At 38.7% G+C, this 14,271-nt stretch overlaps 1 protein-coding gene across 1 annotated transcript in view; it reads right to left on the bottom strand.

The window, feature by feature from the left end:
- The window catches only part of DYRK1A (dual specificity tyrosine phosphorylation regulated kinase 1A), an 89,564-nt gene that overhangs the window by 21,804 nt on the left and 53,489 nt on the right, over nt 1–14,271 (bottom strand). The window contains exon 3 of the mRNA XM_037376520.1: nt 3,591–3,796. Coding sequence (XP_037232417.1) covers nt 3,591–3,796 — 206 coding nt within the window. The remainder of the gene's footprint in view (nt 1–3,590; nt 3,797–14,271) is intronic.

Genomic DNA, 14,271 nt, shown 5'->3' with positions numbered 1-14,271 from the left:
CTGAGAAGCAGTATCCTTACATATCTTGCTGCAACCTGAAGAAATTTATTTTCAGAGAAGAACTACATGCTACCTATTCTTTCTATAAAACTTTAGCATCCCAAAAGCTGACACTTCATCCTGGGTTTTAATTTTCAAGCAAGTCAATTTTGTCTGGATTTAGACAAAATACTCTGTGTCTACACAGCTCATCAAACGCGACAAGCAAGAAAGCAACCTTCATCACATTTGCATTCTCAATTCTTTCGGTGAAAGAGTCACTCAAAGATAGGCTAAGCTGCTCCGCAAATTATTTAACAGAAGCGAGTTTATCGAAACGACGGAATACTTCACAGGGAGAGAGGGCTGCCTTCCCAACCACCAGGCGAGCTGGCGAGGCAGCGGGCGGCCAGGCGGGGAGGCAGGCGGTGCAGTGCAGCACTCTGCCCAGCAGATGGTGGCTGGAGCTCGGGAAAGGACAGGAATCTGCCCGGCGGTCCCGGCACAACCGCAGCCGCCCCGGACAGCCTCCCGCTCGGATGGCCCACCCGGCTCCCCCGCCGACACGGTCACGGAGCGCTCCCAGGAGCCACGGGGCTGGCGACTCGCTATTAACCAACTGTGGGACGCTTGCACCCAAATGGGCGACTTTCAGGCTGTGGAAACCAGCAGCACCAAAGCTGACCCAATCGTCTAGGCTGCTGACAGTCACTGCTGCCTTAGGAAATTCTGGGAAACTGAAGCTCAGAGACGTAACTTCTTGTCTGTTTGACTGGATGCAAGACGTTGCACTGAAAGGATCTACCCTTTGAGAATTACACCTCCTCTGTCTGCCAAAAGTCACCCTGCTCTTCCTCCTGTTTTTTTTATGGCTGTATTAGATAAAACTACCAAGCAGGCCTTCTACCACAGACATTCAGCCAATATATTCCTTTTGCTGCCCACGTTAAAAACATGATCCTAACTGTATCTACTTGAAAACAGACATTTGTCACCTTACGTGACTGAAGAGAATTAGCCATTACTAAAAGGTTAGTCTGGTGTTAGAAGCTTTAGTAACAGCCAAGTACATAACAGAAAGAACTAGTTGTGGGATTCCAACAGAAGAATGAAACAACCGCGCAGGGACGGTTCAGAAAATGATCTCTGCAACTGTTTTACAGAATTGACATATACAGGACAGAACTGCTTTTATCAAGGTCAAAGAGAAACAAGTTGCAGCATATTCAAGGCAATACCTTGAATAAAACAGATTCCTGCAGAAATGTAATAAAGAAAGAAACTGTTAAGATGTATGTATCATTCAAACATTAAAACCTACATGGTATGCTATTACATCTGGAGCAAAAGGCAAGACGGCAGTCCTCAGCAATGGAGAAATATAAGACAGCAACACCTTCAACAATAGAGGGCCGTGGCATTTATAAGAAGAAAAAAAAAAAGTAAGATTTTTATTTCAATCAAGATGAACTACAGCTGACAAAAGGCTATTGAAAGAGAAAGAACAAGAATTTTTTTTTGCAGAGACAAGATTTGATCTAGAACAGATGATCTGACTCACTAGCATAAAGATGTCAGCTGGATTTGCTTTTGCAGATAAGATTAACCAGAAGTGCAGTGCAAAGGCAAAATGCCACTGAGACTCCCCAATAGAGGCTCATATAGAACCTCCACATCAAACTGGAATCTGGTGAGGAGAACTCTTCCTGGGTCTTGTTGATGGGAGATGCACAAGAACTCAAAGGAGAAAAGAGTCATGAAAGGCAAGTAGTCACAAGACTTCAAAGAGTTGGCCACCATCAAAGCCAAAGGTGCTGAAAGCAGGTCACAAAGATAAAGGAGTAACAATTCTGAGCTGCTCAGGCAGAGGGCAGAGGACTGGAGACTTCAACAACTCAATTACAGTAAAATAGGAAGACAGAAGCCACAACGCAGAAAAAACCAAGATGGAATTGGAAAAATAAAAACACTGATTCTATAAAAGAGCGTTAGTGTTACGAAGACAGCTTGACTGCCATTATCAAGGTGGCCAGCTGATCACTTCTTCATATGGATAACTTCCTGAAGCCAAACACAGCTTTTTCCCTACATCTACATCCTCATTTCAATGGGCTGCATTCTTTGGTCAACAATTCTTGGCTACTCCCTGAAAACTATTCTTCAGCTTTCTATTATTCAACTACCATTTTAAAGCCATTGTGACTACAAACAGCAACGGATGGCGATACATCCTGAAGTTCCTTGAATTTGCTGTTTGGTCTGAAAACATGAACAACGAAGCACTAATGCACACTAAAGCTGACAAATGTGATGCCAGATGGCAGCACTTACATAAGGGGTACCTTGAAAGGTTTAAGGAATGCAGCAACTTTTCTTAATTGGCTGACTGATTCACTAACCTCATTGTGGAGGTTTTGGTGAACCTTTAACCGAAAAAGTCACATAAAATACCTTTGTAGGTTTCTCAAGCTAAATACTATTATATATGAACAGATTTACTGTTCCTACTGAGTGACTCTCATGAAAGTAAAAACATCCTTTGCCGGCTTCATTCACTTTGCCATTCTTCACAGAGCCCTAATCATTACAGATCTCCAAATCCTACTATCAAATATCCTGGCATTTAGTTTGACCATTCTCATCCTCTCTAATCCTTCCCTCTTTCTGCAGAAGTGTCTTCCTACAGAGCAATACCAACAAAGCATATCTTGACGGTACTGTAGATTTATCTACTGAAACCATCCTGAACATGAGAACAGACTTGAATCCAGTAGCAGCAAGAGACTTCACTCTCAAATCCTCTAAGTGAAACATGCCTCATCAGCCTGCACCAAATTCTGAAGCTCTGACTTACAGACTTCTACATGTGAAGCTTTGAAATCTATCTGCGTTCGCATCTCCACAACTGGACTGTGCCATAAGATTATCTCTTACACTGGACAATACTAGCTCTTGTTGCTAGCAACTTAGCACTATTAAGCTAGGAAACTCCAGCAGTTCTAGCAACTCAAAAGCCAGTACGGAAGAAACATTGATCTTTTCAGCTCAAAAGCATGCATATTCATCATAATCCTTGTGTTAATTTTACCTCCTTGCAATAGTAAGTCATAAATTAGTAGCAGTAAAACCCCAATGATAGCACAGCTTTAGATTTTGCTTTTAACAAAGCATATGTTCCTTAACTGTGTCTTTTGTGCAAACCTCTCTATTCCAAATACACTAACCAGTGACTCTGCATTAAAATGCTGTCCATTAAGAACAAGTAATAAAGCAATCATATTCTAACATCAAACAGCCCTAAAAAAAAAAAAAAAAAAAAAAGCTACTATTAAACTCTCTTTCCAACTCTCCACTTCAACAATCTTTCTCCCCTCTCATTTGAAAAACATTAGAAGTAGAATAATCACAATAAATATGTACCAGATGTTTAAAAACAACTTCCAGAAACTTAGCTGTCCACCCATCCTTGAAGAGTCAGGAGTTAATTAAAAAAACCAAAAAACCCCAGACCACAAAAACATATGCTCTGATCCTGTAATTTACAGGTGTGTCTATATATTTAGAGAAAGAATTATTACATCTAAAATTACTTTTTTTTTTTAATCACTTACCTGGTTTGTTAATGTTAAAGGTTGCTGAATCTGGTCAGCATATGATAAGGCAGAAACCTGTTGGTCATTTATGTTCTGCTGCCGACGATCACTATACTGCTGATGTGAATGGGACATCTGTCCAGCCATCTGAAGGCCAGCAGCATGGAATGAAAACGATGGTGCAAGCCGAACAGATGAAGGTTTGCATGCTGAAGTCTCTCCTCCTGCAAAGACAATGTGAGTTTTCAATGCAGTTAACGGCCTGAAAAATATTTACCTCAGTTAGCCCTCATCCTAGCCTACAGAGGTTATAAACACTAATAGTTTCACCATTTCTAACATACACAGGATTTTTCATACACAATGAACGCAGAAATCATCCTTACACAAAGATTATCTAGCTGAAGTGCTTCCTCCCATTTCACTGTAACAAATTTTTCATTAATAGTTTATCCCTATTTACCTGTAACATCCCTTCTCTAACATCTCCACCTATGTGTCAATTCAATCAGAATCTGACAGGGATTCTTTGCAAAGATACGGATTTTGTGTATGGATTCCATGAAAGCCAGAAAAACATAAAAGTTCTGCCTTTTGAGGTTGCTCACAGCAACATTCTGGACTGACTGTACCAAAATAAACTAGAAGGAGAAGAAAAGCTACTGCCCAGCCTTAGCAGCTCATCTTCCCTGGCTCCAATGTTTATGCCTTCCTACAAACTGCTTAGCTCGCTAGCCTACATTTTTAACTTCCACCCTTCTTCCAACGCATGCTGTATTTCAGCCCAGCTTTCCAACTCCTACTGCTGAGTTTCATCAAGCTATAGGTAGCAAGCACTGTAACTTGAATTAATTCCTTTTTGGGAATATGAAATCAGACTGCAAGAAGCAACTGCACAGCAAGAGACAAACACAACACTTGGTGTCAAGTTGCAGGAGACTGGCAAAACATAAGGCCGAAGTACTAGATTCCGTAACATCCTGAAAAATGCCAGATTCCACAGGCACAGAATCTGCCTCTAACCGGGACAGATCCCACACCTCTCAACTCTTGTTTGACACATCAGGTGGCATTTAAGTGGCTCACAATCTACTTGCACCTTCACTGTCCTCTAACAGTAAACAGAGGACAGGTTAAAGTACAATTTGGCTTGCTTTGTTTGCTAATGAAGTTTTAGCATGCTCCACTTTTAACATTAGTCCTTTTTCTTTTTGCTGAATACGCCAGAGTGGGGAAATCCTCTAGATGGTTGCCATGTTGGTACAATGTAAGCAACACAGCAGGATGGGACAAGCAGCCAGGTGCACTGAAGCCAACACTGCCACTAAAGGAATACGTGTGGAATCAGAAGCTGAAATCTAGAAGCACAATTATTGGTGTAGATTAAATTTAGAAGCAAGACATGAAACAACCAAGCACCTAACCAGCAAGGGAAATCTCCATTTCTTTTACAATCAAAACCCTGCAAGAAAATCAGTGGAAAACAGTAGATGAACACCACACATCAATTTGACTTTCTTAAAAATGACTGACTGCTCAATTCACCACCTATTCTAAGTTAAGAAAAAATAAAATATTGAAAATGACACTGCATCATTGACTCAGCACCTATCAGAGCAGCAGCAGAACTGCATGGGATGGAATCAAACACCATTTTACATTAAAATCATTTCAGAGAAGTATGTTAAATCAAAAGAGTTAAAAAAATCATATTCAACAGCTATAAATAAGGAAGCCTATACACAGTATAATCACTGTTACATTAAAAGATGTGAAGTAGAATTGTACAGTGAAACATACACTGACAGACCACTGGTCTTTTTCTCCAGTGTCACAATTCAGTACTACTAAAAGACTTAACAGAACAAACTGCTCCAGAAAACGAATCGGTTGCCCACAAGCACCCACATATTTTCACAATGTTTTATTAAATCTTCAAAATTTTACTTTAAAACAAGAAAAGGAAAAAAAAAACAACAAAAAAATAACAACAAACAAATAAAACCCCCCACCCCAGACCTTCATGAAGGAACTATGATAAATGAAAACCCCTTTTTTGTGTGCATTACAGTGCCTCTGGTAACACGATGAAGTATCAAGATGACCTTACAAACGGAAATAAAATAAAGAAATTCATGACATCAAACCATTATAAGCTAAAAGTCAACACTGCACAGAAAATTAACTCCTCTGTAAAACATCCATTAAAAATTGCTTTATGGTTTTTAACAAATACAGATCACAGTAAGCTCCGAATCTGTCCTCCAACATTTAAAGACACAGTGAAATATCTGAGTGTAAACTTTTTACAATACTTCATCTTTTTCTCTTTTCAAGTAACAACTTATATTCACCTATGAATTGGACAACAGATTGTCATCTTCTTTTTTAAATTTAAAATTATGGATTATGAACTTCACAAGTTCATATTTAAATACAGCGGAAAACTATGTGCAAAGTTTCTAACGCATCAGCTGATCTCTCTCAAAGATAATCATGGTTCCTTTATATATTAATTTATATATATATAAATTATATATATATATAAAAAATATATAATATATAAAAATATATAATTTATATATTAGACCATGTAAAAACAGTATAATTTTTTTTCCTTGCTACTATATATTCTTAATATTCAAACTTCATTTCTACTACAGAATCAGAGTTAATCTTCCATCTATACAACTTGATAAATTTAGTGTACATTTACTTTTCAAGATACACCAAACAGTGCCATAAGAATGGGTGGACAAATGTAAGACATTATCTGCTATGCCTACATTCTGTTCTTTTAATTCTGCTTAACCTGAAGAAAAATAATATCATTTAGCAACATCATGGTGACTGAATTAAAAGTCAAAACAATATTTAAATCAAATAGTCAAAAAATACCATTAATTCTAAATTATAGAGCCAATTACTTTAAAAGTTTTACCCCAGGCCACAGTTTCCCAATAGCATACTAGATATCTAGCACATCTGATAACAAAAACAAATTTAATTTAAAAAAATTCTACACTTGCACATGTCCCTTAAAAAAGGCTCACAAATATACACACAAAAATCCCAGTACGACGGAGTTGTCATTTACAATTTGACTTCATAGTATCTTCTGACACTCACCCCAAAGATCACAACAAATCTGAGGACAAACTGAATAATGCAATACACGTACTTAAAAAAAAAAAGGGGGGGGGGGGCAGGGAGTAGAAGTATAATTACTCCACAAAAAGAACAGTTGTAATACCAGTCTTTCGGTTCAGTTTTAAACTTTCCATAGTTGCACACCCTTTCTCCGACAATGTCGGAGTCCATTGTCAGGACAGTGAGGCTATAGTCTTCCCGGTCTTCCAAACTGATGTTGGTCACTTCGACCAACTCAATCAATGCAAAAGCAATGCCCCAGAAAAACAGAGCTTCATAATTTATAACAAGGCAATTGGACTGCAGAATCACAAAGAAAGCTTCTCTAAGAACCACAGTTAAGCAAATAACTTACTTCTTTATTCAGTCAATTTACATTTTTGGGGGAGATTTAATGTTTGTGACTAAGAAGCAGTTACGTATTTGCTTGGAGGAAAGTCATACACAACCTATGATGTCAACATACATGAATCAAAATTGTATCCAATAAAGAACTTTTTACAAACCGTTGTTCTTCGGAAGAAATGTAAACTGGTTTCACAACGCAGTACTGAGTCTCAGAAAAGGGGACATTATTAAACTCAAGAGCCTGACAAGAGTTTCATGATGCAAAGTCTGTTACAAGTAAACAGATGGAAATCAGCTAGCTCATACACCATGTTCTTATACCAAATAGAAAGGCATTTTAATAGTCTCTGTGAGTATGGTGGTATCAACCCTTAACCATGCTAGCAATAAGCAAGAACTACCTGGGTCAAAAGTTTAAGAACTGTAGCTACAAGGTTCTGAAAGATCAGTAGCCAAGTAATTTTCACCTTTATGATTTCTTACTGTCAGTGAAACAGGAGATACAGGAGTTCACACACTTCTGTTGCTGAAAGCAGTCTTAGCTATCAACAAAAACAAATCATGTTGAGGACATAGACCCTGATGAAATACCTGCCCTTGCCACATTTCAGACTTTGTTCCAGGATACCTGCAATCCTACCCCGGTACATCTAATCCCAAGAGAACACTCATAACTTACTATTATGAGCCAAGAAACAACTAATGACATGTTAGGAAGAAATGAGGGGAGAAAGATGAATTGGCTAGAATAGCAATCTTGACCTCCTTTAGTTTTAGGCCGAGGAGTCAGTCAGCTATAGAAAAAGGAACATTTGTGTACATCTATTAATTGAGCTTCACAAAACCCCTGGTGGCTGAAGTTCATTTGGAGAGCTCTAGACATTCAAAAAAGTAAATCTACTGACCACCACGGGAATACCAACATCCACAGGGGCTCGCTACCATGCCACAGCCGCAACTTCTACAGGATACAAATATCTAAGGAGCAAGGTCTAGCCAATCATCAATCTTCCTTTCTAACCACTGTAAATTCAAAGGATAACATGTTGTGAAGCACCCTGGGAAGGAAACCAAGTGACAGAAAACAAAAAGTATGCCAAGATCTCTATGCATTAAGTACATTAAGGGAAGAGATTACAGATTGGGAGTGGGCAGAATTACATTATGAATGGGCTTTAGCTAATGCGTTAGTTCAGCAAATGGCACAAAAATATATACCTGTATGTATATTTGCAGTTTAAGTTGTGACAGTTTACAGCAAACATGTATTTGCCTGTGACAAAACTAAACCAGAAATTGTCATAAAGAAGGTCCAGCTACAGCAGGCATCCCTTGTTTCAGCCTCGAGAGTATATATTCCTTTTCTCCTACAGTCATGAATGTAACAGCTCTTTTGAAATGAAGCTGTTCAGAATACTCTATGTCATTAGACGTTCCATACACCATAATATAAGCAAAATATAAACGATAACAATAGTAACTTCTTGACTTGTGTAAATTTACTGTCTCTGGAAATCAGCAAGTGAGGAAGAAGTGATCATTAATAAAATGCTACATTACTGTATGAACAAACCACTGTTACCATAACCAGAAGAAATGTTTACTTTTAAACATATACCAATAGCATACATATGACAGAGAAAACTTAAATTATAACCTCAAACGAGGTTCATAACTCAGGACTATATGAAAATGCAGATACTGCAAAAAAGGATTGCCCTAACATATGGAAGAAGGTAACATTCATTTCTTTAAAGCATCATCTTAACACAGTGGAAGAGCCCAAGTGCAAGAATATATTCAACCTGTTGATAATTTGGTGAGGATGGGAAATAACTTCCCTCATTCAAAATACCTTTGTTTTAAATGACTTTTCCAATTATCAAAGAACTTAGTAACTCAAAGTAGAAAAATACTTGAGCTGGTAATTATTGAACAGTCTATAAATAAACCACAGTTGGTTTAATGTAGGAAAACATTTGGTACTATTTTGCGTAATTTTTAAAAACTCATGCAGTTTCAAATTTCAATTTCCACCTCACCCATTTTAGATTCATTTTGACATCAGTCTATGTAACTAATTTAGGCATCATCTCCTCCAAAAAAAAGTATCATAAGGTAACCAAGTGGTGCAGTGCATTGCTGGCCTGCTTTCAACATAAAGCAAGGCATAAATATTCACCAACTGATGGCAAGAGTTGCAGGTGACTGTGTGCCCACCCCATGAGCAGATCGTTGTTTCTGCAAAAGTGTGTGTATTGTGGTCATTTGAATTTGGTATCTAAGAATACAGTACAAAAATTTCAACCGAAGTTTTCCATACAACTGGGCCATTGGAAAGTCTATTCCCTGGACAAGATGGGCTGATGTCTAATAGAATTAGAAATCATGCTACAGCCTTTCTCACAGTCACTGACTGAGCACTGGTACAACTTGCCCAGAGAAGCTGTGGATAACACGTTCTGGGAGATACTCAAACCCAGCTGGTCACAGTACTGGGCAACCAGCTGTAGGTGGCCCTGCATGAGCAGGGGCAGGTTGGGCCAGGTGACCTCCAGAGGTCTCCTCCAGTCTCAACAGTTCTGTGACTGTGCCACAAATGTCAGCACACAGTAAGTGACAAGATTTCTCCCTTTGAATCAGGAGTTGTTAGGTCAGCTCCTCTGTCATGTAGGACTGCATGTGAAAATCCCAGTACCAATTAAATAGCTTCTTCGCAGTTCTGTCACCCAGTATATCATTAAAGATATACTCTGCTTTTCAAGGTACGTATGTGACTTTCTTTGTCCCTCTTGTCACAGTTCCACTGAAGTATTTTATTTACGTATACTTATAGTGAAGGATAAAAAGAGAGACAAACTCAGACATTAGAATCATTAGCACATTAAAAGAAGTGACATTTCCTTAATATTTTTTCATACCTACTTATGTCACAATGTAAAATGAAAACCAAAAAAGGACCATTACAACACTTTTGACCCTCTGAGTTACACAAGCTTGCCTTCAAGACCAACAAAAGCATCTTCCAGTGCAGCACCTGACCTTGATTTCATGACACCAGAACACAGAGTCCTCTGCTTCACAACATAACCTTTGCAACAGCTTTAAAAATATTTCACTGTCTGTTGACTGTTGTGCAAGATGAGGCAAGTAAAAGCAGTGAAAGTCACACCAGCATTCTATTTCATACTTTCTTTCAAAGTTCTAATGTAGTCATTCCCCATGTTTGAGAACTTACCACTAACCTGCTATGTAACTGATTTCTTTTAAAATTCTAACAACTTCATAGCCCCTTCTGTACCTAAGCCCTCTGCACCTGGCTTCCAGGCAGTGATTACTACTTCCGCAGAACACTTGGCTGTTTCCTAGTGACATCGCTGTCCTCATTTTCCCACCTCTTTGTCCAGTTCAGCTCAAAGAAGAGGCAAACCTTTTTATCGGATCCATAAATTAAAGACTTGTATGGCACAATAGCATTTAACTGGCAGAAATAATGCAGAACTAAATTGGAATCAGTGGCAATAATCCTTGGGGGTTTTATCCTGGACTGTGGGGTCATCTCATTATGAAATATGAAACTTTCACCTCTGCACAACTTGTCTTACTTCATTCTCTTTGTGTTGCTAGAACTCCTCTTCCTGTTCATCAACATTTTCCCTATAAAGATCATCACTTTGACCCTAAATGTTTTGAGCTTCCTTTCACCTCCTCTCCCTCCTGCCCCATCCTCACTTTCCCTTTTCTATCTCTGCTGTCTATTATTTGGGTCATTCAGCAATGTGCAGCAGAGGTATTCCATACCAGCGATACGTTCGCAGCTGAATGAGAACCTGCCAGAAAAACACGACCAGAGAATGAAAGTGTGAACTGTATCGTTCACCACAATGGGTATTCTCATTTCCACACTCGGAGTTGAAGAGCTTGTGGGCCTTCACCACAGACCAAGCACGGTAGTTCTTAGTATTGCATATGACTGGTCCAGACTTCAAATCCTTTTACTTCCAGTCCCTGCTATGCCACCACAGATGAAAGCATCCTCCCATCTCGTTATTTTTTTTTTCTGTATTCAGATTACTGAATGTGAAAATAGCCAAATGTCTCCTCAGAGAAAAATACTGTATTAGTTGAGGAACTGTACAGCCCTCTTCCTTCATGTAAGATCCACCTTTTTTTACAAAATTAATAATTTTGCATAGCACTAGTCAACCTAGTTTTTTGAAATCCATGTTTGGAGAAGTTCTCAGCGCCAATGAGCATTATGATACCTCAGCTATTACATTGACTGTACCTCTAAGAAACGACTCTGGAAAAGCAAGACAACTGATCTTTGCATTGTTTTAATACCCAACCTCCTCTACATTGTATTAGCACATCCTAAAACAGGCAGTGAGCCATTACCAATGGAGACAAACACTTGTATCTTGAGAACTCTCTGCTCAAATAAATCCACATTTAAGACAAGTTAGACCTACCTGAGCTCTGCCTAAGCATAATAAATGTCAAACACTTGGGATTTTAGAGTTTAGAACAATCATCTTTTAAGCAAAAAGCAAATGCCAAGCTGAACTCTAAGTGAACTACTGCTCTACTGAAACACCGCTTTCCCTATTGTCCTCATGCATTGCATTTAAAATGACCGCATGAGAATGTGAAGGTACACTGACTTCACTCAGCTTGCTCTGGAACGAGGAAAGCTGAAAGAACCCAGGGAACAAAGGGAAATTACCTGCAGCAGCTACTGTAGAACAAAGAACTCTGTTATAAATATCCCACACCAGTTCCTTCTGTGGAGGAACTATATTATTGTGGAGGAATTATATTATTAAGAATGGCCACTACAGAAGCTATTCTATAATAACGATTCAGTCAGCTTCCCTGTAAAGAAATGCCAAATGCTACTTTCTCTCAAAGCAAAATTAAGCCCTAAACTTAGAAACAACCACCCTTTCCAGTCTTGTTCACTAGGCCAATATACCTTGCCCACAGAAACTTCCTGCTTGTGCTCCTTCCTAAGGGACAGAGCTGCAGAGAAGACTAAATGCTTAGGAGGTGACATAAAATCACTTCTGGGTGCTGTCTTTCCCAACAGTTTGCAGTCCTTTGACATGACTTGCCTGTCATGTGTCTGGTCACATGGCAGAGACAACCTGGAGAAAAGACAGCCCAAGAGCAGGCTTCTTAACTGTTCTGACGCTGTTGTGCCTGCCTTGACTATCCTCTTCCCTAGATGAGTTGCAGCAGGAGGTGCACTTTGGACAGGACTTGCATGCATGTGCTTTATTGCTTTTCTACAGGGGACACTAGTTCCTTCTACTACAGGAATATGGTGGCCAAGACCTGCGACAGGGGGAGACTGTGTTATGTGTCTCTCCCTAGCCACTTCAAAAATCTGGTACCAGAAAGGCTAAATGCCCCTGCTCACTATAATCTTCCCACAACAAGAGACAGAAAATTCTAAAATTCATGAGCAACTTATAATTTAACTCATTGCCAACAATACATACACATCTGTATTTCATTAACATATAAATATTACTTTGAGTATACTCTGAAAAATCTTAAGAGCTGAGAAAATATTGTGAAACTACTTTTTTTATAAACAAAGCCCAAGATTGCCAAAATTCTCAGCTAAAACCTATGGGAAACACAAGTATTCTAACTTTCAAAGTTAATAATCTTAAGCTTTATGAGAATTCTGTTTTCACATTTCTATTCTTAAGAAACAGGCTGCCTAAGAATACATCTGAAAAAAACCCTACAGTCCCACAGGTAAACAGTGAGAACTGAACCTGTGCACAGGCCTTCACATAGACCAGAAGCCTCCACCCCGGTACACACTGGACTGAAAGAACATTAAAATTGAAGAGTACTGTACACGAAAGCTTGGAAACACCACAATACTTCCACAGTTTTAATTTAGTGCATCTATGAAAGTAAGTTATGATATTATTTAGTTACATGAATACCCTATTTATTTTAAGGGACAGAATGGAAGTAGTGCTCACTGAATAGGTTGCCATACAATAGATATTTTTATTTTCATTGTATTTAACATAATGTCCTTGACACTCCTCAGACTGTGCTCCGAATAAAATTATTACTGTCTGCATATATATTCTATAGAGTAGTCATTGTTTTTGTATCCATTTAATTCACAAACAACAATTTCCTTCTGCAATATCCTTCAAGACTGGATTTTATCCTGTTCTGCAGAAGAACAGGGAGACACAAGTTCAACACAAAAGGGTGCCACAACTTTAAATTCCTAGTTTTGTGTATGTAAAAAATTTGAAAGATCGTACAAAGACAAGGAACATATATACCGGTAGGTAAATCTGTTACAGAGCTCCACAGAAGAGCAGCTTTACAGGTTAGGTTTTAAAAATTTGGGAAAAGTAAAGCAAATGAGGGGTCTGAAATAGATGTTCATTCCTGCTCGCAAGCAAAACCAAACAAGAAGGGGTACTTGATTCATGCTGGACTAAGGACTGAAAAGTAACATAGTTCTTTCAAGCAATGAAGCACTAACACAGGAACTAATCATGTATCAAATCAAAGATCCATTCAAATCAGTGTCCTGTCTGTAAAGTGGCCAACAGCAGTCATCTCGGAAGAGAACAGGGCAAGCATACAGCAGTAGCTGCTGGCATATTCACCTAGTCTCCAGTCCAGGAATTACATAAAGCAGAGTCCTTGTGAGTAATGTGTATACATACATATATATATTATACATCCTCTTCTTCCATGGACTTTCTGACCCACTTTTTGCATTTAAGCTTTTAGCACCCAGAAGACTGCATGGCAAAAGACTCCACAGCTTACAGTCAGCATTAAGCACCACCTCCTTTTGTTTGTTGTGAACTTGCCTTTTTCATCTGATGGCCTCTACTGAATAGTAACAAAAATTAAGGCTACCCTCTTGCAAAGAGGCAATGATACTGACATGAAGGAATGAATGACAGGCTTCACATCAGCAACTTCATTTATTCTACTATTGGGTGATTGGTTTATTATTTTTCTTCAACTCCCTTTTGACACAGGGCCTGCATGTGATCCTCGAAGAGAAGATATTCTAGTATTTAGAGAACAAGAAACATTCTCTCTCAACTGTGCAACTGTATACATGCCAACAGATTTATTATTGAAGGTTTTATCTTTTCCTAATATATATTTATTATTCTTCAAAAGTTCTCCTACCACA

The sequence above is a fragment of the Falco rusticolus genome, chromosome 2 (assembly GCF_015220075.1).
Source record: "Falco rusticolus isolate bFalRus1 chromosome 2, bFalRus1.pri, whole genome shotgun sequence".
In the NCBI taxonomy this organism is placed as follows: domain Eukaryota; kingdom Metazoa; phylum Chordata; class Aves; order Falconiformes; family Falconidae; genus Falco; species Falco rusticolus.
The sequence above is the reverse complement of the archived record's forward strand: the minus strand, read 5'-3'. Positions and strand labels throughout refer to the sequence as shown.